General features: G+C 37.0%; 1 protein-coding gene across 2 annotated transcripts in view; it reads right to left on the minus strand.

Annotated features, from left to right (window-relative positions):
• LOC150104351 (moesin/ezrin/radixin homolog 1-like) overlaps positions 1–26,257 on the minus strand; it is a 341,827-nt gene that overhangs the window by 143,357 nt on the left and 172,213 nt on the right. For both annotated transcript variants that reach the window (XM_090396937.1, XM_090396936.1), the window contains one exon: positions 21,172–21,318. In XM_090396937.1, the coding sequence (XP_090253063.1) occupies positions 21,172–21,318 (147 nt within the window). The remainder of the gene's footprint in view (positions 1–21,171; positions 21,319–26,257) is intronic.

Consider the following 26,257-nt stretch of genomic DNA (forward strand, 5'->3'; position numbering starts at 1 on the left):
CAAATATCTGTATTTAAGTTTTGTCGATTTGGAAAAGACATATGACAAGGTGCCAAGAGAGAAGCTATTCAATATGCTACAGTTATATGGTGTCAATGGGCATTATATCAAGCAATACTTAGTCTTTATTTGAGTTGTAAGTCAGCAGTTAGAATTGAAGGAAGTACAGGAAGATGGTTTAATCATAAATCTGGTGTGAGACAAGGATGTACATTATCCCCTCTGTTATTCATTATCTATATGGATCATATTATGAAGGAAAGTGGTATTAAACATAATATCAAAATTGGAGATGTTAATGTCAGCTCTTTGCTTTATGCGGACGATGTTATATTTCTAAATAAATCTGTTACAAATCTGCAAGATTACCTGACTAAATTGAATAACTGATGTAATAGATATGGTATGAAGGTCAGCAATAAAAAAGACAAAGGCAATGAAAATAGGCAGAATCGTTGAAAATGTCAATGCGTTGTGAACAGAGAACCTGTGGATCAAGTAAAACATTTCGGCTACTTAGGCATGACGTTTAGTGAAGATGGTAAATTATATATGGAAATAAACAACAGAATCAACAAAGCTGGTGTGGCAGGAAGCCAATTGAATAAATTCATATGGAATAAGAGAGAAATTAGTCAGAACACTAAATTAGCTGTATACAAGGCAGTGTTGAAACCAGTTTTAACTTATGGATCTGAGGGCTGGATCAGAAGTAAAATACTTGACCAAAGACTAGAAACGGCAGATATGAGAGTCCTGATAAAATTAGAGGCATGAACAGATGGCATCAATGGCAATATCATATTAAAAATGAGGATATTAGAAAAGAACTTGACATTGTCAACATCCAGAAATGCATTAGCAGAGCTAATCTCAGGTGGTATGGTCACTTAAATAGAATGGGCGAAGAAAGATTAGCAAAACAAGTGTTCTCTGCCAGGCTGGCAGGAAAACGACCCAAAGGAAGACCAAGATATAGGTGGATTGATACGGTACAAAGTGCCTTAGATGATAGAAATATAAGATCCGATAATGTTGGAGTCTTGACAAGTAACAGACTGATTTGGATATGCTTCTGCCTATTTTTATTGTCTTTGTCTTTCTGTTGCTGATTTTCATACCAAATTTTCAAACAATATTTTCAAACAACGAAAACCATGTAATGGTTTTTCAATGCATATAATACAGCAGAAATTGCCCTTACAGCAATATTGCAAGTGGCAGAGTTTTTGACAACAGCATTGACTGAAGACATCAAGTGACACTGTGCACTTGATATCTTCTGTCATAATAATTCAGGTTTTATAGCCAAGTCACAGATGTTTATTAGGTTGTAGATCTCTCGTATTGTTTGCAGCTATTGTCTCTGGGTGCATTTGTACCCATGATATCTATGCTCCTGGCTACTGTACAATTTATTTTATGGTTTTTGACTGCTGTGGCCTATTTTTCCTTAGTTTGCAAGATAATTATAATAACTTTTTCCTTATAATGTTCATTCTGATAAATTATGGAGACTACAACTGTCTCAGGGATAATTACTTTAATTTCTCAACACTTCAACCTTCATATTAAGGTGATCTGAAACACACACACACACACACACACATTACATTTCAAACATTAAGGTAAAGTGACAATGATTTGATCAACTATTATTCTACTGGTTTGATCTCTATTGAGAAAAAAAAAACAGTTGTAGTCTCAATCATTGCTAATCACCAACACTAAAGGAAAGGATTCTCATAATTCTTGTAGATTTTATGCACAAACAGTGTAATCACTATAGTAAGCTAAAGATACACATTTCTGTTTTGATTAATTTAGTGATATTTTTAAAATGATGCAGAGACAACCATCTTATTCCCAACTGCAACATGCTAAAAAGGAAATTCACCTCGGCAAAAGCACTAAGAATTTATCACTGCATGGAAAAAAGCAATGCTCAGAGAGCAGATTCAAAAACTACTTGCAAAAACTAACAATTGCCTCAAAATCAGGTTCTAAATGTAAAATCTGAACTTTTTAGTTATCGAAATCCAGATATTTGAAATGTCCTTGAAAGTATTACTGACAACTCAGCTAAACATACCCTGGAAACAAAGAAAATAAAACTAATAGCTAAATTTCTTAGACTGAAAGAGCAGCAATATTTAAATAGTCAATGGACAAATTTAAATTTCTCATCATTGCATGATTTTGAAAACAGCCAACCACAAGCCAGTGATAACAGCAGCAACTAACTACTACTAAGGATAACAGCAACCAACCAGAATTAAGTGATAACAGGAGCAATCAATTTTCTTCAATGAGAGTCATATAATCAGCATTTATAGCCATGCCCTGAACAGTGATGAACTCTCGCTACTTAGTAAAGACTTAAACTTTGTTGTGGCACCCAGGACTGTTAACAAATTGGATTTTATATACCATATTGAAAGAAAAGCATAAGATTTCTCCCAAACACCATAGCTGATAAAATATTATTATTATCATCATCCAGGCCTCCATGGAGTCAAAAGACTCATCGTGGGAGGTTGTTTTTAGGAAACACAAAGTTTATCATACCAGTCCTTGAACCCATTGACCATTCCTGCTCCAACCACTCTCTCAGGCAATGTATTCCAAGGTTCAACCACCCTCCATGCAAAGAAACCACTCCTCACCCTCTTGCGCACAGCCTCCTTTTGTAACTTCCAGGGATGGCCCCTTATCATTGCTCCTTCCCGCCATTCCACCAAGTGAAAGAACTCTCCAATGTCTACCCTGTAGCTGCCTCTCAACAGTTTAAAAGTCTCGATCATATCACCTCTCCTTCTATCCAACAAACTCTGCAGTCCACATTCCCTCACTCAATCCTCATAACTCATATTGTACAGTCCTGAAACCATCTTTGTTATCTGCCTCTGTACCCTTTCCACAGTCAATTTATCCCCTTCAAATCCTGGAGACCAAATATGAGAACAATAGTCTAAGTGTGGTCTGATCAGAGTCTTATACAACAGAATGATAACTCTTTTATCTCTGCAGGTCAGCATCCTTCTCAGTATTGCAGCAATCCTCTGCATTACCCTCACCACCTTTGCAATATGCTCCCTGAATTTCAGTTTTCTATCAATCATCACCCCCAGATCTCGTCTCCCCCTACCTCCTCCAGTATAGCTCCAATTGAGTATGCATCCTTCCATCGATGGATCCCAAACCTCAAGACTTTACATTTTGCTGCATTGAACCGATACCCCCATTCATTTGCCCATCAGTCTAGTTTATTCAAATCCTCTTGCAGGGCTGCCACATCTGCACTATTACTGACAACCCTTCCCAGCTTCACATCATCCGCAAACAACTGAGTGTCCCCTTGCAATCCATTGACAATATCATTGATATAAAGGTTGAACAATACAGGTCCCAGTACTGAGCCCTGTGGAACCCCACTTGTAACCTTTTGCTTCCTTGATATTGCCCCAATATACACAACTCTCTGGTACCTATCAGTCAGCCAATCCTGAATCCATGATCAGAAACCTCTAACATTTTCAACAATACTATAGCAATAACTAGCAACCTAACCAAAACTGAACTGGCAGCTGTGAAATCTTTAAAAGCAAGTCAGGTTATCATAATTACTAGAGCTGATAAAGGCAGTGCCATGGTTATTTTAAATTGAACAACTTACCTGGAAAAAGAGAGAATCAATTAGTCTCAGACAACAGCATTTATCAACTTATGAAATATAATCCAACTATCTCATCTCATCTTCCTTTTACCTTGAGGTGTCAAGGGTTTGTTAATCATCGGACCTCAAACCGTTCACAGGATAAGGTGGTCAAGCCCTACGCCCCAGTGTATCCTATGTCCATAGTGTTGACTTCTCAAGGCCAGTTCGCCTGCTTTTGTAGGATGAAAAATCCCAGGATAAACTGGGGAAAAAACCCTACTGTCCACGGCTAACTTGGCTATGGCTGAGGAAGATCCTTCAGCTCCTCACGTCACTGACGGGAATCAAACCTAGGATACTCCTTCCCCAGGCATATGGGTGCAAAGTGCACAGCCACTAGGCTAACTGCATGGACATAATCCAACTAATCAGATTAAAAAGAAAACAGAAGAATTACTTAAATCAGTCACAACCTGGCCTGCAGATACAGTTAAAAAACTACTTTTGCACTACATTCGTTCCCTGAGAATTTATGGTTTGCACAAGATTCACAGGCAGAATTCACTGCTTTGGCCAATGGTTGAAGGTGCTCAACATGCTCAATTATCATCTAGCCAAGAAACTAGTGTCATCACTCAAGGAGTTGGTAGGTCATTCCCTCCTCCTATACTAAGCATGCACAACACTTTGTAAACAAAATTAAGGACATCACACTTGAAGAAAGTGATTTATTAGTCAGTTTTGACATTTCTGCCCTTTTCACAAATGTCCCAATCAATGGCAAATTCCTGCCTGATATTACAGCACTCTTTGTCCATGTACTATGTTTTGGCTATTTCGTGTGGCAAAATACTTTTTACCTGCAAAAAGGAGGCACAGCCATGGTCTCACCATTATCCCCCACCCCCAATTGCTAACTTTTATATGGAAGTTTTTGAGCAATGTGCTATAGATTCCTTTACTATAAAAAACCCAACTGGCTTTAGATTCATTTGACCCATGGCTGCCAGACATTAGACACTCTACTAAACTACCTTCAGTAGTTTACCATAAGCCTACACATACTGACCAATATATACACAACCTGTTACCAACACAAAAGCTAGGCATCGCTAACACACTAAAAAATACAGGGCTTTAAAGATGTGCTCCAATGAGCAAGAACTTAAAATGAAAAATGGCTACAGCAAAAATACCATCAACAAAAGTCTTCACAAGACTCCATTTAAAAACAAAAATAAACTAGATTGCAGTAAAAGTGTAGCCATTCCATATATTAAAGGATTATTAGATAAAATGAGCAGAATACTACAGAAATACAACCTTAATGCCACCTTTAAACCTCCTGCAAAAAGAACTTATTCAACTCATCCAAGGATCCACTGGCCAATCCTGGTGTATACCTTATTCACTGCACCTGTAATTTGCCCTATATAGGTGAAACAGGATGCACAATTCCTATCTGAAAAAAGGAACATAAACTGCACATTAAATTTGATAACTATGGTAAATCTGGCCTTTCTGATCATGCTCTGAATACTCTACATAAAATTGACTGGAAAGGCACCTGTTGTTTGCATTACACTATAACATGTTAACAATAAGAGTTAATTATAATTAGATGTAGTAATCTTAGTTTTAATATAACACTTATGTTAAATTATTGATTAGTTCAATTTTGCTGTATTAAAAGCATTTATATGAATTTGTTCTCTGATGATGTTATAAACAGGATATTGCTTTCATGTCTTTTTCTCTCTCCCCCCCACCCTCTCTAGAGGTAAGGCCAGTAGAATAATGGTTAATCAAATCATTCTCACTTTGGCATACTGTTTGAAATGTAATATAGCTTTTCTTTGTACACAAAACACTACTTCTGTGTACAAAGTAGGCTACTTGTATATGGAGGCTAAAGATTTCACATCAATTGCTTTAGTATTCCATAATGCAACACACACATATCCTTGTGGAAATGTATAATACCTATACATTATGGGAAGGGCCACTACCTAGATTGGTTTCGACCTTTAATTAGGTCTTATCAGTAGGAGCCAGAGCCAAGGTTGAAGTAACGCAAAAGTCATATTCCCATATACAATTAGTCAAAAGGTGTCAACACCTTATTACTAAAATACTCCAGATTAGAGACAGATACTGAAAGTTTTTTCACTTGGTTATACTATAAATTGAAGATGCCAAGAAGTTATATTCCATATATTTTATATATTCTACATATTCCAGTTATATTGTCAAGAAGTTTTTCCACTTGGTTATACCAAGTAGAAAATCTTTGATCATCTATCTCTAATCCAGAGTATTTTAGTAATAAGCCGTGACAACTTTTGACTACCTGTATATAGAAATATAACTTCTGCAGCATCACTTTGGGGTTGGCTCCCACCGATGAGACATTAATAAAGGTTGAAACCAGGGCAAATAGTGAAAAGTCAGCTACTAGAACAGATTCAAGCTCAACATCTAGAAGGAGAACAAACCCAATGTCAGAGATATGAAGAGAGCAACCATCAATATAAGGAATATTAATGGAAAGGAAATCACTTTCCTTGCAGAAAAAGTACCCTGTGGACAATTGGTATCACTGAAACAAAGACAAAAAACATTTAAGATGTTACTAAGTAATAAGTATAAGATGTTATATTCAGGCAAAACGTTCAAGGAAAGAAAGAAGTGGCAATAGCATTAAACACAAACATGAAGTAAATTTCTTAATTGGAAATTTCAGGTAGAGTTATGTGGGGAAACTTCAAAATAAGGAAATGGACAATGACACTTATTTGTGCCTATGGTCCCAAAGAAGGTTATCCTAAGAAAAAAAGTGTAAGAATTTTTGAGTCACTAGAAAGGCAGCTGACAAAGAAAATGGAAAAGTGCTAATTGTTGGAGCTCTAAACAGAAGAATGGGAAGTGAATCTCAATGGGTATTAAAGAATATTTTGGGAAAATTTGGAGAAAAGAGCAAGACTAATAATAATAGTTTCTACTTAATTTCTGTTCAAGATATGGGCTGGTCATTACTAACACCATGTTCCAGCATAAAAATGTGCACAAGTTTGTGTAGAGAGAGAAAATACACAAGAAATAAGAAGCCTAATTGATTGTTATTGTTGATAGTGATATCTTCATACTGATTCAGATACAAGAGTGTGCAGAGGATTTGAAAGTAGAAATAACCATCACTTAGTAGTTTTAAGTAGCATAAAACTAAATATCACATTGAAAAGAATAGTACATAAAGTTAAAAAAAGAGTAGCTTTTACAGGTAAACTGTAGATAACTCAACTATACAAACATTACTGAAGAGAGAATGAAACAGTTTGAAAACAAGAACCAAGCCTGAAGTCTCAGTAGCAAGCTCTGAAGAAACACAGTTACTGATTCAGCTAGGGAGGCATGTAGTGAAGTTGTCTGCAAGGATAGAAAAAGAAGAACACCATGGTCGACACAAGAAGTTAAAGAAGAAGAAGTCCAGAAAAATAAGAAGGCATATTGAAAATTTCTAGCAGATGCTCTAAAAGAATATAGGAAGAAATGTAGGAAAGCTAAGCTATGTGTGAAAGTAGATAAATAAAAGTCACGGAAAGACTTCAATAAGAATACCGAAGTTAAATATCAGGAGGGTGAAAAAATGTTTTGGGTGCTATTGAAAAAGCTTAGAAACAAAGGAAAGAGTATTGTAAAAGGAATCAAAAATGATAAGAGCAACAAAACTGAAAATATGGATATTCTAGATGTCTACAGCAATTACTTTGAAAGACTTAAATGAAAAACAAGCAGTGACAGAACCATAGTAGAAAATGTTCAAGAGAAATGCAAACAGGAGTACATATCAATACTTGAGGTAAAAAAGAAATGCTAAAATATGGAGGTATAAAAATTTTTCAGTATCTATACTGCATAATTCAGAAGAGCTAGGTCAGAAGGTGGAATTTCATATGATTGGAGTAGAGCTTTCATAGTACCCATCTATAAAAAAGGGAATAAAGCTGAATGAGAGAATTAGAGGAATTTCTCTACTGAGTGTTCCTGGTAAGATTTATGCAAGTATTCTTGGGATGCAACTAAGAAAAATCGTGAAGAACAACAAGCTGGATTCAGGCCAAACAGAGATTGTCAAGATCAGATTTTCATTTTAAAAGAAACAGTTGAGAAATTATGGGAATATAACAAGGATCTTAAGTTTTGTAGATCTGAAAAAAGCATATGACAAGGTTTACAGGGAAAGCTTGTCAAAATACTACAGTTATATGGGGTAAATGGAACATTATAGAGCAATATATCGTCTATATTTAAATTATAAGTCAGCAGTTAAAATTGAAGAGAATACAGGAGAATGGTTTATGTAAAATCAGATGTAAGACAAAGTTACACATTATCTCCACTCTTATTCAGCATCTATATGGATCTCATTATGAAAGAAAGGCAACACTAGGCTTGATATTAGAATTGGAATGTCAAACTTAGCTCTTTGCTTTATGCAGATGATGTTGTACTCCTAAACACATCTAGTGCAAGTCTACAGGATTCACTAACTAAATTGAATAACAGCTCTATTTAGCATGAAATTTAGCAATAAAAAACAACCAAACCTATGAAAATGGTTGGAAATATAGAGAACTTCAGCTGCATTCTCCATGAGAGCCTATAGAAAAAGTAAAATATTTCAGCTATTTAGGCACAGGTTAGTGAAGATAAGTTAAATCTGGAAATAGATAAAATAATCAAAGCTGGAATAGTGGGAAGCTAGTTGAATAAATTTATAATGGAATAAGAGAAAAACTAGCCAAAACACTAAACTATCAGTATACAAAACAGAGTTCAAACCCATTTTAAGCTTTGGATCTGAGAGCTGGGTTAGAAATAAAGCACCTGATCAAAGATTGGAAACAACAGATATGACAGTTCTTAGAAAAATTACAGGCCTGAGCAGATGACATCAGTGGCAGAATTACTAAAAGTGAAGACATTAGGAAGGAACTTGATGTTTACATTCAAGAATGTATGAGTGGGGCTAATCTAAGGCGAATGGGAGAGGAAAGATATAAAAAAAGGCGGTTGATGCCAAAGATGGCATGAAAAAGACCCAGGAAGTTGAATTTCAGGGTATGTATTACAAAAGTAGTGAAAATTAGCATATTGTGTGATGGTGGGAAGGATATGGTGGGATTTTAATTTTAATTGTGTTTCTAAGCCATTTCTGATTAAATCAATCTGCCTAGACCAAGGTCTAGGCAGATCAATTTAATCAGAAATGGCTTAGAAACACAAAATATTAGATATGACAGTATTGGAGTGCTGAGAAGTAACAGAATAATCTGGAGGAAAATTGTTGATAGGAGATTATTAATAATGTAATGTAGTGCTGTCATAGTTGCCCAAACACTCCTGGAGGGTACATATTAGGAATTGATGATAATACAATGAAACCACCAACATTTTTATCTCTGTGCTCAATATCCTTCCCACCATCACACAATATGCTAATTCTCACTACTTTTATAATATATACCCTGAAATTCAACTTCCTGTAACCATCATTAAAGATCTTTAAAATTTCTTATTGGATTTTCATTATGTAAGAACTATCATTCTTCATCTGTTATGGATACAGCAAGTGTTTTTGGAAATGAATATTCTCTACTTACTAGTGAAAGACAGGATTATTTTGTTTCTTCAGTTGAATTCTCTTTCTCATTAAAAAAAGAGAAGGATAACCAAGAAATTTAAACACTAACAAACACTAATACAGTATACGGTTTAATATAACTTATTGATCAAAAACTGACCGTTTTGAAAGTGCATGCATATTTCTTGGAATGAAATTTTGTGATGTATCAAGTTCCTGGCCCACGTTTTTTATTTTTTACAAATTTTGTTTAATTTAGTTGAACTAAATGTACTGATTTATATAGTGCACAGATTAATTTGAATGAAAGTGTGAGAATTAATTTATTATGCTATACTTGGAATAATTCTGACTTCATTAAGAATAATTAAGATAATTATTTCATTGTATTGAATACAAAATTTCAATTTGGCATAAGTAAGATATTAAAATAGAGAATATTTATCCATTTATATTTTATAGCCAAATGTAGAAGGAGAACTTAACGTTTTGAAATTTTTCAGAGCTAATGAGAATATACTCTTCAGCAGTAGAATTGCCTTGGTATGCACTACTTAAAAAACATGAGTTCTACCCAAGTGCCTGTATATTCAGCTTTTATTAGTGATAAAATTAGGTTTCACCTAATTTTATCACTTTAGCCTGACAATTCTCTTTATGCCCTCATTAGGATTCCACCTGGTCTCTGATAAGAACTAACAGTTCAAACAGTCAGGCCAGTTTTTATTTTATTCATGTGGGGTTCTCCCCGATCCTCTACCTCCCCCTTAGGAATGGTTGAGTCATCCAAATGAGGGATTAAGTACTATATCCTATGACTGTAGCCTATGGGTAAACAGGGCCGGTTTGCCTGCTTGCAGGATGAAAAACCCCAGATAAACTGGGAGGAAAAAACCAAGCTGTCCACACCCAAGACCGGCTAACTTGGCTATGGCTGAGAAAGATCTTTAAGCTTCTCACGTTATCGATGGGAATCGAACCTAAGATACTCCTTCCTCCAGGCATATGGTTTGAAGCACATAGCCACTAGGCTAACTGCACGGACTGTCAGGCCAATGAAATCTAATTTAAGCATAATAAGAGGTGAACATATGGGCTCCTGGAGACAGAGCTTGTGGCTTAAGTAGTGCATACCAAGGCAACTCTGATGCCGAAGGCAATATTCTTACGAGCTATAATACATTTAGTTTAATCTTTTATCCAAGTATGAGCAAACAAAGTTTACGCTTGAAAGTATCTTCAGGACTGGGGTATGAGCTCTCAGGTAAATTTTGAAACTTCAAAGTTTCTTTCTATACTTGGCTACAAAATATGGTTTGAACCATCCATAATAACCTCCATTTCAATATCTTCCATCTCTGAAAGCTGGTTGGCTAAGCTAATCACCATAACTGAGAATCTTCCTTGGAGAATTTAACATCCCCAGTTCCCACTGCCTTCCCTTCTCTAACTTCACAGACCAAGCTGGAAGAGATGCTGAAATGTTTGCTGTCAGTAATGATCTAATGCAAATTGCTAGCTTAACCTACCACCCCCATATGGTAGGTAAACTAAACCAAATGAAGAATGAGAGCAGCTAAACCAAAGTTTAGCTGCTCATTCTTCGAACACCGTGACTTTTTTTTTTTATAAAATCTGTTTCCCCTTCCAAATACACCCTAGACACTAGTTCTCACCCTAGAAACATAGACTAGGTTATCCTAGTCTATGTTTCTTACTCTGCAGACCATCACTCCCCCAGACAATTTCAGTCTTGTATCTTATGGCACTATCTGTATGACCTTCAGGATTGCTATGCTTCTTTTCCATGGTGTGAATACTTCCACTCCTTTGACGTAAAAACTCGCTCTTATCTAATAATTAAAATTATTCCTGCTTGGAAAAGGTCCTTTATTCCCCATTCTTGGTTTTCCATCAAATGTTGTAAAGCAGTCCAAGCTAAATACACAGCATGCACTCAATGGCTCATGCTAAAGCTTACAGCTTCTCACTCAGCTTACACTACAGCCTATAACAATCAACAAAATAATCTGGAAAATAATCAACAAATCTAATACAGACTCTGTATGTAAGAAATACACTGAGCTTGCCTCTTGATGAAAGATCTCATCATCAAATTCCTGGCATGTACCCTCAAGGGGTGTACAGGATATGATAGTACTACATGAAAATTTACATCATTACTAAATTCCTATCTACAATTTTCTTCCAAATCAGTCTGTTATTTGTCAAGACTCCAACATTACCAGATCTTATATATCTATCGTCTAAGGCATTTTGTACCATATCAATCTACCTATATCTTGGTCTTCCTCTGGGTCGTTTTCCTGCCAACTTGGCAGACAACACTTGTTTTGATAAACTTTCCTCGCCCATTCTGTTTAAGTGACCATACCACCTGAGATTAGCTCTGCTAACTCATTCCTGGTTGCCGACAATGTCAAGTTCTTTCCTAATATTCTTGTTTTTAATGTGATGCTGCCATTGATGCCATCTGTTCACACCTCTAATCTTTCTCAGTACTCTCAAATCTGCGGTCTCTAGTCTTCGGTCAAGTGTTTTACTTCTAACCCAGCTCTCAGATCCATAAGTTAAAACTGGTTTGAACACTGTCTTGTATACAGCTAATTTAGTGTTCCGACTAATTTCTCTCTTATTCCATATGAATTTATTCAATTGACTTCCTACCATACCAGCTTTGTTGATTCTATTGTCTATTTCCATATTTAATTTACCATCTTCACTAAAAATCGTGCCTAAGTAGAGAAAATGTTTTACTTGTTCCACAGGTTCTCCATTAACAACACAGTTCACATTTTCAATGATTCTGCCTATTTTCATTGTCTTTGTCTTTTTATTGCTAACCTTCATACCATATCTACTACAACAGTTATTCGATTTAGTCAGGTAATCTTACAGACGTGTAACAGATATATTTAGAAGTATAACATCATCCGCATAAAGCAAAGAGCTGACATTAACAACTCCAATTTTGATATCATGTTTAATACTACTTTCCTTCATAATGTGATCCATATAGATAATGAATAACAGAGGGGATAATGTACATCCTTGTCTCACACCAGATTTATGATTAAACCATCTTTCTGTACTTCCTTCAATTCTAACTGCTGACTTACAACTCAAATAAAGACTAAGTATTGCTTGATATAATGCCCCATTGACACCACATAACTGTAGCATATTGAATAGCTTCTCTCTTGGCACCTTGTCATATGTCTTTTCCAAATACAAAACTTAAATACAGATATTTGTTATATTCCCATGATTTCTCCACTATTTGTCGTAAAGTGAAGATCTGATCCTGACAGCCTCTATTTGACCTGAATCCAGCTTGTTCTTCACCAAGCTTTTTTCCCACAATTCTTCTCAACCGTTTCTCATCGGTTTTCGTCTCTCTGTCCAGGCATTCTGAACTATGCAGTGCAGCCTCTGCAAGACTTTTATACCACCATACTTGAGCATTTCTGGTCGAATATCATCTACTCCTGCTATCTTTCCACATTTCAAGCCTTTGATGGCTTTTTCTACTTCAAGTATGGATATGTATTCCTGACTGCATGCCTGGTCAGTGTTTTTTTTTTTATCACTGTTCTGTCTTCACTGCTTGTTACATTTAGCAAATTTTCAAAGTAATTACTCCCATTTTCATGTCACCTTTATCATCTCTAACTCCTTTTACAGCACTCTTTTCCCCATTCCTAAGATTCTTCAACAACCTCAAAATATTTTGCCACCTTCTTGATATTTATTTTCTGTGTTCTTGCCAAAGTCCTCCCATGACTTTTGTTTAGCTACTTTTACACACTGTTTAGCTTTCTTACATTTGTCTCTGTATTCTCTAAGAGCACAAGCTGACTTATTTGCCAGGAACTTTTGATATGCTTTCTTCTTTTCCTTCACTGCCTCTTTAACTTCCTTTTCCACCATGGAGTTCTAATTTTTCTATCCTTGCAGACAACTTCACCAGATGCCTCTCTAGCTGAATCACTCAGGGTTTTCTTCAAGGCTTGCCACTGAATCTCCAAGACTTGGTTCCTGTTCTCAAACTCTTTCATTTTTCCTTTAATAATCTTTGTGTATTTTAGTCTACAGTTCACATCTGAGAGCTGCTCAACTTTTATTCGCTTTAAAAACTTTCTTACATGTCATTCTTTTCAATATGAAATTCAATTTTATCCTGCTCAAGACTAAATGGTGATCACTTCCAATTTCAAATCCTCTGTACACTCTGGTGTCCTGCACCAGGGAGAAAACATCACCATCAACAATAATAGTCGATGAGACTTTTCTTATTCCCAGCCTCTTCTCTCCATGTGAATTCATGCACATTTTTATGTTGGAACATGGTGTTAGTAATAACCAGTCCATGTCCTGAGCAGAAATCCAACAAGTATTTGCCATTATTATTAGCTTTGCTCTTTTCTTCAAATTTTACCAAAACATTTTTGTATGTCTGACAATCACTTCCTACTCTGCTATTTAGATCCTCAACAAGGACCAACTTTTTCTTTTTCATTGTGTTGGTAGCTTTCTATAGAGCCTCAAAAAATTCCTCCACTTCTACCTTAGTAGAACCTTCTGTGGGACCATAGCCACAAATAAGTCTCATTGTCCAGTTCCCCATTCTGATATTTGCCCAAATCACTCTACTCGACACTGCCTGCCATTCTAGAAGATGAGCCTCGTATTTTGTGTTGAATACTATGGCTACCCCTTCTTTTCCTTGATTGTCATTACCTGAATATAACATTCTGTATTTATTGCTCAGAAAGATCTCACTAGTTTTTGTCTTTTTTGTTTCAGTTACCCCTATTATGTCGATCTGGTACTTATCTAATTCCTCCGCTAGCTCCATTTCTTTGCCATTCAGGCTTCTTATGTTGATAGTACCGATCTTCAACTCTGGTGATGTTGTGTTGGGGATGTGTTTTCAGATTTGTTCCAGTAGCTGATTTTTCGCTGTTTGATCTGGTTCCCTGGCGAAAACAATGGGGGTCTTGTTTAACCGGGTGATGCCCTAGCCGGCATGAAATTTTATCATGTTGTACCATCATTTTGTATTTTTGTTTAACCAATAGGAATAGAATTTGGTCGCTAAATCCCAAATTGCCAGCCCATCCTCGTTCGTTCAGTATCCAGGTAGATACCCAACAGGGTGCACCACGAAAGGGTGAGGATTGGACATTAGGTCAGAAGCCCTGGTCGGTTCTCTGCATTCCTTTAAAGGCTATGTGCAGGTCTCCTCTCAGTTTTACAGCTTTGACCCTTAAGCACCCCATGGTTGTTGGAAGATCTGCTTGCTTAAATTACACAACCTTTGGGCAGCCATGGAAAGCATTGGAGAATCATGTGGTTGGTCTTGATATTTCAAAGACATTCAATAGAGTGGCATCATGGCCTTCTTTCTAAGCTGCAATCTAATGACTGCCACCTTACCATAAGGTTTGTGAGTGGATAGCCAGCTTCCTCTCTGTATATTCATTAAGTGTCATAGTGGATGGTTCCCGCATATGATTTTTCCCATGAATACTTGAGTACCCCCAAGGCTCTGTACATTCACCTCTATCCTTTCTCCTACATATCAATGATGTTCTTGCATATCCAATCATAATATCACAGCTTTTCTGATGATGATAGTACGTTCAATTCCAATTCATCATTCACAAAACCTTGTATCATTCAATGATGACAAACTTTATGATCTTTCTCGGGCCAATACCTTAAACACCGAGCTTCTGGTGTTTAAAGTATTGGTGTATCCAACATGAAGCACAATGCTACTACTACAATGGATTATGAAAGGTACATGAGAGTTCTCAAAAGTAACTCTCTTCAATTAATTTCTCATAGATGATATCCTTGGATTATATCTCTTCTATAGTTATTTACACAGATGTTACTTGTTTGAACTGGAAACAACCATTCTTCACCCTCCACATACTATCCTTATCAAAAAAATATACATCTCTTACTCTTCAAGATACACATTAACAGATTCTTTTCCTATCTCAAATCACTTGACCTCCCCCCCCCCCCCCCCGCCACACACACAGCATTGTCGTGTTAGAGGCTGAGATGATTCATGTGCATGGTTGATTGTATAAAGTGAGAAGGTCCTCTAAAAATACAGAGAAAATGTAAGACAACTGAGCTGTGTGTTAAGTAGCAGAACAAAACAAAAGGATACATGTGTAGAGGCTTAAGTGCTGTGAGGACATCATGTTGGAGGCTTAATGGATTTTTTTACAACACTCAAAAAGAATTAAAATAGAATTTAATACTTCCTATATTTCGTCCTAGTCACTAGGACATCTACGGGGATTACAAAAACAATTAATGTAACATATACACAAATAACAAACAATACTAAGCCCAACAACATGGGTGACACTAAAGTCCTATCTAGGTAGAGCGCCCTCTAAGGGCAGTAGTAGGTGGCCTGGAATGTAAGGTGGGAACTCTGGTGATGAGTGTTTCCCAAATCTTCGGAAGCTTAATGCAACCGTATTTATTGAGATTTGGTTGGTTTTTGAGAGCTGCTGCTGCTTCTAAGAAATGTCTCTCTTTCTTGAATTTGCTGTGGTGGAACATGGTGGTTTTCTTCCATGATACCCTGTGGGTGGTGTCCAAAACATGGTCAGCCAAGCCTGAATGGCCATAGTTGTGTTTGAAGATATAAGACTTGTGTTCCTCTAGACGGATGGATGCTGATCTGCCTGTCTGTCCAAAGTACGCCAGCTTACAGGAACAGGGTACTTTGTAAACTCCAGGCAGAGAGAGAGAGAGAGGAGGGAGCTGATCTTTCGTAGAATGGATAAGGGTAGCAAGTTTGCGGTGGGGCTTATATGCTGTGTGTAGGTTGTACTGTTTTAGTATCTTGGCTATTTTTTCGGATGTGCCACGGATGTAGGGTATGGTGATGGCATTTTTAAAATCTTGTTGACGAGAAGGACGGGGAATGGGGGAGGAGTTGATTATTTTTTTTTTTTTGATACTGTGATCGCTGTAGCCATTGAGGAGGAAAGTGCTGTGTATGTGGTTAAGCTCAGTAGTGAGGGCGGTTCCACTGGAACAAAAATTGTGGGCTCTCTTGGTAAGAGTTTTAATAATGCCATATTGTTGAGAGGGGTGGTGGTGGGAGAGTTTGTGAATGTATATGCCTGTATGTGTGGGTTTTCTGTATATGGTGAAGGTAAGTGTATCATTAGGCAGGCATGTGACTAAGGTGTCTAAGGAAGGGTAAACAATTGTTCTTTTCCTTTTCCATAGTGAACTGGATTCTTGGATGTAGACTATTGAGATGACTGAGGAAGGAGTCTGACGTGTCTGGGCCATGAGGTCATATAGAGAACACATCATCTACATATCTTAGCCAGATAGAAGGTTTGAGTGGGGCTGAGTCTATGTCTCGTTTTTCGAAATCTTCCATATAGAAATTGGCAGGGGGGGTGAGAGGGGGAACCCATGGCAGTTCTCTCTATTTGCTTGTAGATTTTGTTATTCCAAGAGAAATACCCAGAGTTAATAGAAAAGGAAAAGAGATCTAAGATGTCAGAGGGAAAAACGTTTTCTAAGAGAGATAGGTTGTCAATTAAGGGAATATTGGTAAACAAAGAGGAGATATCAAAGCTTACCAATATGTCTGTCTTATTCAAGGTTAAATTTTCTGTGAGGGTTTTAAAGTGGGTCAAGTTTTTTATATAGGAAGGGGACCTTCCAGTGAGGGGGATCAGAGAGTTGGCCAGCTGTTTGGCATCTACTATAGGCCTGAGTGGGGAATTGGGTTTATGGATTTTTGGTAAACCGAATATTCGGGGGGAACGGGAGCGGAAAGGTTTAAGTTTTTTCGTGACTTCAGGGGGCCAGGAAGATACTTTTTTTAGTAAAATTTTTAGTTTCTTAACTTGTGTTTTTGTGGGGTCGTGTTCTAGCGGGATGTAGGTAGTGCGATCGCGGAGGATAATGTTCATTTTACAATTGTATTCATTGGTATTAAGAATGACTGTGGCATTACCCTTATCCGCTCTGGTGATGATGATACTTTTTTCTTTACGTAGTTTCAGTAGAGCCGTGCGTTGGGCATATGATAAATTACTTTTTGGCGGCAAAGAATGCGCGAGGATGTTAGCTACGTCAAGTCTGATGTTGTTAGCTATCTCCGACGGTAAGCGACCGATTCCACGTTCGATGTTCACCATTACGTCAAGCACCGGCACTTCCTTCGGAGCGACGGCAAAATTACGGCCGAGGCAAAGGGTGCTGACGGCATCGTCATTGAGCCTTTTGGAAGAGATCTTTATTACTGTCTGGAGCGGTTGAATTTGTGGTTGTGGTTTGTTTTTCACAAGGCTGCTATATTTCTTGATGTGTTTATTTTTTATTTTTTGGAATTCTCTCTGTGCGGAAGTTTCCGCAATGCCAGAGAGAATAGACCAAAGTTCAGGGTTAAAAAAGGTGGAGAGCTCTGAATGTAAGGAGCCAATGGCGGCATTCGTCACTGCGAGGGTAGCACGTGTAGAGGCGATTTGCTCGTGGAATAATGCCCGGCTGGCACAGTTATATATACGAAGTGCTTTTTTGGAATGGAAATTGATCTTCATTTTAACGCAGTTTGGTACGACTCTTGTATCCCGACATCGTTTTAAAAAGGCCAGCCTATTTAGTTTCCTAGATAGTCGTAGTTTTGACTTACCGTATTGCTTGGATTTGCGTGCTAATTCTTCTCCATGGATGATTAGAATACGTGTGTAGAGGCTTAAGTGCTGTGAGGACATCATGTTGGAGGCTTAATGGGTTTTTTACAACACTCAAAAAGAATTAAAATAGAATTTAATACTTCCTATATTTCGTCCTAGTCACTAGGACATCTACAGGGATTACAAAAACAATTAATGTAACATATACACAAATAACAAACAATACTAAGCCCAACCACGTGGGTGACACTAAAGTCCTATCTAGGTAGAGCGCCCTCTAAGGACAGTAGTAGGTGGCCTGGTATGTAAGGTGGGAACTCTGGTGATGAGTGTTTCCCAAATCTTCGGAAGCTTAATGCAACCGTATTTATTGAGATTTGGTTGGTTTTTGAGAGCTGCTGCTGCTGCTTCTAAGAAAAGTCTCTCTTTCTTGAATTTGCTGTGGTGGAGCATGGTGGTTTTCTTCCATGATACCCTGTGGGTCGTGTCCAAAACATGGTCAGCCAAGCCTGAATGGCCACAGTTGTGTTTGAAGATGTAAGACTTGTGTTCCTCTAGACGGATGGATGCTGATCTGCTTGTCTGTCCAAAGTACGCCAGCTTACAGGAACAGGGTACTTTGTAAACTCCAGGCAGAGAGAGAGGAGGTAGCTCATCTTTCGTAGAACAGATAAGGGTAGCAAGTTTGCAGTGGGGCTTATATGCTGTGTGTAGGTTGTACTGTTTTAGTATCTTGGCTATTTATTCGGATGTGCCACGGATGTAGGGTATGGTGATGGCATTTTTAAAATCTTGTTGACGAGAAGGACGGGAAATGGGGGAGGAGTTGATTATTTTTTTGATACTGTGATCGCTGTAGCCATTGGAGAGGAAAGTACTGTGTAGGTAGCACGATCGTGGAGGATAATGTTCATTTTACGATTGTATTCACTGGTATTAAGAACGACTGTGGCATTACCCTTATCCACTCTGATGATGACGATACTTTTTTCTTTACGTAGTTTCAGGAGAGCCGTGCATTGGGCATATGATAAATTACTTTTTGGCGGCGAATCTAAACAGCTGGCCAACTCTCTGATCCCCCTCACCGGAAGGTCCCCTTCCTATATAAAAAACTCAACCCACTTTAAAGCCCTCACAGAAAATTTAACCTTGAATAAGACAGACATATTGGTAAGCTTTGATATCTCCTCTTTGTTTACCAATATTCCCTTAATTGATAACCTATCTCTCTTAGAAAACGTTTTTTCCCTCTGACATCTTAGATCTCTTTTCCTTTGCCATTAACTCTGGGTATTTCTCTTGGAACAACAAAATCTACAAGCAGATAGAGGGAACTGCAATGGGTTCCCCCCTCCCCAATTTCTATATGGAAGATTTCAAAAAACGAGCCATACACTCAGCCCCACTCAAACCTTCTATCTGGCTAAGATATGTAGATGATGTGTTCTCTATTTGGCCTCATGGCCCCAGACACGTTAGACTCCTTCCTCAGTCATCTCAATAGTCTACATCCAAGAATCCAGTTCACTATGGAAAAGGAAAAGAACAATTGTTTACCCTTCCTAGACACCTTAGTCACATGCCTGCCTAATGATACACTTACCTTCACCAATATACAGAAAACCCACACACACAGGCAGATACATTCACAAACTCTCCCACCACCACCCCTCTCAACAATATGGCATTATTAAAACTCTTACCAAGAGAGCCCACAATTTTTGTTCCAGTGGAACCGCCCTCACTACTGAGCTTAAACACATACACAGCACTTACCTCTCCAATGGCTACAGCGATCACAGCATCAAAAAAATAATCAACTCCTCCCCCATTCCCCGTCCTTCTCGTCAACAAGATTTTAAAAATGCCATCACCATACCCTACATCCGTATCACATCCGAAAAAATAGCCAAAGATACTAAAACAGTACAACCTACACACAGCATATAAGCCCCACCGCAAACTTGCTACCCTTATCCATTCTACGAAAGATCATCCCTCCTCTCTCTCTGCCTGGAGTTTACAAAGTACCCTGTTCCTGTAAGCTGGCGTACTTTGGACAGACAGGCAGATCAGCATCCATCCGTCTAGAGGAACACAAGTTTTACATCTTCAAACACAACTATGGCCATTCAGGCTTGGCTGACCATGTTTTGGACATCACCCACAGGGTATCATGGAAGAAAACCATGCTCCACCACAGCAAATTCAAGAAAGAGAGACTTTTCTTAGAAGCAGCAGCAGCTCTCAAAAACCAACCAAATCTCAATAAATACGGTTGCATTAAGCTTCCGAAGATTTGGGAAACACTCATCACCAGAGTTCCCACCTTACATTCCAGGCCACCTACTACTGCCCTTAGAGGGCGCTCTACCTAGATAGGACTTTAGTGTCACCCACGTTGTTGGGCTTAGTATTGTTTGTTATTTGTGTATATGTTACATTAATTGTTTTTGTAATCCCCGTAGATGTCCTAGTGACTAGGACGAAATATAGGAAGTATTAAATTCTATTTTAATTCTTTTTGAGTGTTATAAAAATCCATTAAGCCTCCAACATGAAAACAAAAGGATGTCAACACTAGTAAGAACATAGAACACAATATCATGAAGGTGGTAAAATGTTCTTGAGACTATCAAAAATATGAGAAATAGAGAAAAGAATAGTGTAAAAGGAAACAATAAAGGTGACATAAAAACTGAGGGTAATGTTATTTTGGGGAACTAAAGGGATTTGTTTGAAAGACTTAAATGAAACAAGCAGTGATAAAAAATATTCAAGAGGAATGTAATCTGACTGCATGAACTTAAAGTCAGTATAATGTACATGTGATGCTTTATTTTAATAAAAGGTTTTATGCAAATTAAACAAGCCTATATCCAAATAATTAATTTGAATATAGTTTAGAAATTTAGATTAATTTCTGAATATGCAAACTTGATAGATCATCTGAACTTTTAGTATATTGATAATTCTATATTACAGTTGAAGAAAATTGAATCAGAAATATGAACCTTTAAAAATTTAATTTGAAGTGAAATGCCAAATTTCATTGTAATTTGAATGTATTCATAGAAAAAAATTAAAATATATAGTATGCATTTTTACACAGAGTAATACTATTAAGCAAAATAATTTAAAATTACTTGTCATCTTTCTCATATATGTTCAAACCCAAGGCATCAACACCAAGCCACAGATCAGTTCCTTTCTTGTTTTTGATTTCAAAATAATTAACACCATACATCTCCAGATCTTGGGCTATTTTTAAGTACTCCATCATAGCATCTTCTCTGTAATGTAAAAATAAATCTATTTAATAAACTGAACACAATGCAGTATAAGAAATGAGATTTGTTTTGAAACAAATTTGTTTTTCTAAGCATTATTCTAATACACATGAATAACATATCTTTGGCAAAAACTTTAATTATTAAATACTACATTCAATAATGAGTAGTCTAAAAAGAGACCACAAAAAAATCAAAATGTAAAGTGAAAACTTTCAAAACTTCTGCAGAAGCTAAAATAAACATTACTGGTAAAATGACTAAACAGACTAGCAGATCTCAAAGATCAGTCCCTGAAGCACATCTGACTTACCAAGGATTTTAATTTTGCATGTGATAAAACAGCATATGAAAATTCATCAAAATGGACATTTCTAAGTAACTGATCCATGTTTCAATGGAAAAAAATAATTATTCATATGTATTCACAAGAATATGGCAATTTTATTACTGCAAATATTACAACCAGAAACTAACTGGTTATCATCAGTGCATCAGCATAATCACAAGCTACAACAAAACTACAACAAAGAATGTTAACCCTATTTACAGAGATGAGCCACATCTTGAATGCCACCTAGTGGGTGGTTACAATAAAATAAGATTACAATTAATGCCTAAATTTAAATTATTCGAATAAAATTAAATTACAATGAAATGACACAGCATCATTATATTTAATTTTTTTTTTTTTTTTTTTTTTAAAAAAAAGGGGGGAGAGAGCAGTTTGGCCAGATGGAAAACACATCTATATATACTTTTGTAAAATAACGAACCCATTTGGGAGTCAGTATGTAGATGATGTGTTTGCCACCTGGCTGGACACAGAAGAATCTCTACTTACCTTTTTTAACCAAAATTCATGGCCTACACCCTGTATAAACTTTACTATGGAAAAGGTAAAGGATGGACAGTTGGCCTTCCTGGACGTACTTCTTTCCCATACTGCTTCTGAAATACTTGCTACTTTTATTTGCTATAAACCTATCTTCACAGGCCACTACATGCAGCAAGATCTGGCACATCATTCATCTCAATAAACAGGCATCTTCAAATCTTTGCTTATCAGAGCACATGTTATCTGCTCCAATTCCCAAGCTCTAACAAGAATTTAACACCATCCAGTGCATCTTACTATAGAATTGTTTCACCTCAAGGAGTTTAAGTGCATATTTGATTCTTACAAGCTCATTGTCAAAAACCCTGAACATGTATGGGGAGTCCCTATCCCATATATCACAGGCATCTCTGAGATGATTGCTAAGATCCTGAAAAGATATTTCATCCCTACTTTCTCTATCAACAAAATCTTTTTGGTTACCATCTACAAAAATAAACACCCCCCCCACCCTCTCCCCCTGGTGTTTAGCAAGTTCAATATAAGTGCCTCTACTTGTACTTCAGATGAACAGGATATTTTGTTGAAAATACGACTACAATATACATGATATCCTACGTTTAAATGATGCAGTATCTCAATGTGTTTCTGGAACTTGAAGAATAAATAAGGGTAGGAGTGAAATGGACATGCAACCTATTTGCCTGTTGTATCCAACATGAAGCACACTACTACAATGGATTATGAAAGGTACATGAGAGTGATGCTCTAGAGCTGTTGCATAACCAGGACAAAAATTGGGCAATAGTCAAAACATAACAAATATGATAACAGAATGTTCAGATGAACTGATAAGATCATTGACCTGATTATATAATTTGAGCCTTATCTCAAGAATTATCCTGCACAAATGGAAAGAATGTATGATGGTAGTTCCTGTTGGGGTGGTGCAAAAATTGATTTATCTGCTGATTTGACAATATCTCTGTTGAGGTAGGTGGTTTTGGTAAGAAATGGCTTGACAGACAAGATATCACTTTGCAAAAAACAGAGCTGGTTTACTAAATGGAGGTCATATCTGGATAAGCTGCTCATATTTTATAATATAGGGCGTTTCAAAAAGAATGTCTCGATTTGAAAATTGTATATCTCTGAAACCATGAACCACAAATGAATGCGACTCGTACCGTGTGAATGGCCTTGGCCCAGAGTTTGATATGACAACCACTAGATGCCACTACTAGTGCACAAAGAGTCACTATGCTTAGTTAATGAGAAGATGGCATTTATATTTTCATTATTAAATATAATTATTTGAAATTGGGTCATTCTTTTTGCAATACCCTGTATAACTAAGTTGGATAAAGAGGATAAAGAATGAATGATACTGTTGGATTCTGCTAAGGCATTTGACAGGATACCACGTGAAAGGCTATTACATAAATTAGATACAGGATGGGAATATGAACTATTGACTTGCATAACAGGGTGATATATCAAAAATGGTGTGTGAGGATGGTAATCTGCAAGATTTAAGGTGAAGTCATGTTCCCCACAGACAAGCCCTTGAATAATTTTAGTTCAATTAATTTCTTGGCATCTTTAATTTAAAGTGACTCTATACTGTAATTGTAGAAATTTGCCAAACTAAAACATTACTATATGAATGTCCTGTGTTCTGTTATCTAGAAACTCTTATGCACTTCCTTGATGTTAAATCTGAAGGTTTATTATTATTATTACATGACACCTCCAGGGAGGGCACCTACTCTATAACTAACTCTCTGTCTCCACCAACTACAGCGAACCTCATCATCTACACCAATGCCATCTACTGCCCACCACTACTACTACAAGGATTCTCTTATGTGAATTCATGTGAATTCTCTTATCACTTTCTGCATATATATATATATATATATATAAATAAATCTTGGAGAGAGAGAGATGTCAACCATTGCATTAATGACTTCACTTTAATTCCTTCAAAAACAATGGGGGAGAAGTAAACTTCTTCACTAGACGGAGTGCCCACAAGATAAAAATTACCAATATGGTTTCTGCCAGATCCACTATTCTTGACATCAAGGCTTTTGAAAGAGGGCTGGTTAGTTGGTTTGTGGTTTACTGGTGCAAGGGCAACAAAAGTCATACTGCACTATTTATATTTACCTACCTTGTGTACTTCGGGGCACATTTTGTGCCCCGAAGTACACAAGGTAGGTAAATATAAATTAATAAATACTGTTAAGTATAAGAAAATAAATTTCAAAGAAATGAGCAATGCCTTATCTGCATAAAAATTACATTTATGAACAAATTTGTTTGTATAAACTAATTCTTTGTAAAAGTTAAACACTTCATGAAGTCCGATGACATATTCCTGAGTGTATATGGCTCAGCCATATTAGTAAAAACTACATGCCTCTCTTGATGAATATTGGCACTCCATTTGGAAAGACAAGTGTTGCATTGTTCAATAGAGATGAATCATCAGCCCTTATGTATAAGAATGTGCAAGTTGATTGGCCTATAGGAGCCTATCAAATAGAACTTCCTATATTCTGTTTCTGTATAAGGTGAAGTGATGTTCCCCACCCCTTGAATAATTTTACTTCAATTACCGTATTTGCTGGCATATAAGACGCACCCCCTTTTTTGAACACATTTTTTAGGAAAAAAAAACTTTATCACTGAATATTATAATGAATTTACATATTTCAAATATAAAGTAATAAGTAGGACTACTTTCAACAAATACCCAATCTAACTAGGAAAGAGTACCCACCTTTTAATCGTCAAAACCCAGAAATTCATCTCCAGAGCTATATGAAGATACATTTGAAACCTCTTCTAAATCAGAATCTGAGTCTCATACAACAAATTGTCCTCTGTACCATCCAGTGCATTATTAATGCCACACTTCTTAAATGATTTAAACACTTTCTCAGTTTTCACAGCATCCCATGAAGCTTTGACCCACTCACAAACTTGCGAAATGCTAGGCCTCTTCAAATGGTGTAACCATTTGGCGTAACCTCAAAATCTGAAGACTGCATCCAGCTGTTCCATTTCTCCTTCATAAATCCCTTAAATGGTTTATTAATACACACATCTAACGGTTGAAGCTAACTAGTTAGACCTCCTGGAATTACAGCGAACTGAATTTTCAATTCCTTGAGTTTATTTTTAACATCTTCTGTTCTGTGAGAATGAAACTGATCACATACTAGCAGGGCAGGCTTCTTCAACAGTCCGCCGGGGGGGAGACCAACTTTTATCTATCCATAACTTCATTCCTCCTCCATCCATCCAGCCTTTTGCATGAACAAGTACAATCCTTTAAGCAGTTTTTCTTTGGGTAGCATATTCCTTTTAAAAATCAATAGTGGCGGCAATTTTGTCCTATCAGCACAGCAGGATAAAACAACCGTGTAGTGAGTTTTTTTGTGCCCCGAAGTTTTAACAGTAACACCTTTCATGCCCTTGGAATCTACAGTTTTGTTTGAGGGCACATCAAAAGTCAGCAGAACCTTGTCCATGCTTCCTATTTGCGCAAGTTCAAAATTTATTCGTTTCCTTGCGTTAATGACGAATTGATGAAATTCAATAATTTTTCTTCATATTCAGCTGGCATCTTCTGTAATATTTTTGCTTTAGTCCGCATACAAAGCTGGTTTCTTTTCATGAATCTTGAACACCATGATGTTGATCCAGTAAAGTTGGCGATCCCTCTGTTAGTAACTATCGCTTTCGCTTGATGAATAATCATTTTTGTAGACACTGAAAGTCCTGCTTTTCTGTGGTGTAAAATCCAAATATTTAGTTCTGCCTCACGTTATGGCCATTTTGCATAACTTTCGACTTCGTAAGTTATGTTTACTGTGAGTTGGTTTTTTTAGATCCTCTTCCTGATTCTACCAAGTTCTTATCATTTTCTCAGCTGGGGGTGGCCCGAAATGCCTCTCTGCAGTCCTGTTTCCATGTTCTTTGGCATATGCAATCACACGTAGCTTGTATGCAATATTGTAGCAATGCCGACGTTTTTCAGACATAATTTGCCAAGAAATTTAGAGAAAATTTAACGGCAGAAATTTATCACCG

This window comes from Typopeltis vanoorti, chromosome 8 (genome assembly GCF_054136105.1).
Source record: "Typopeltis vanoorti isolate ZY-2024b chromosome 8, IOZ_Tvanoo_1.0, whole genome shotgun sequence".
In the NCBI taxonomy this organism is placed as follows: Eukaryota; Metazoa; Arthropoda; class Arachnida; order Uropygi; family Thelyphonidae; genus Typopeltis; species Typopeltis vanoorti.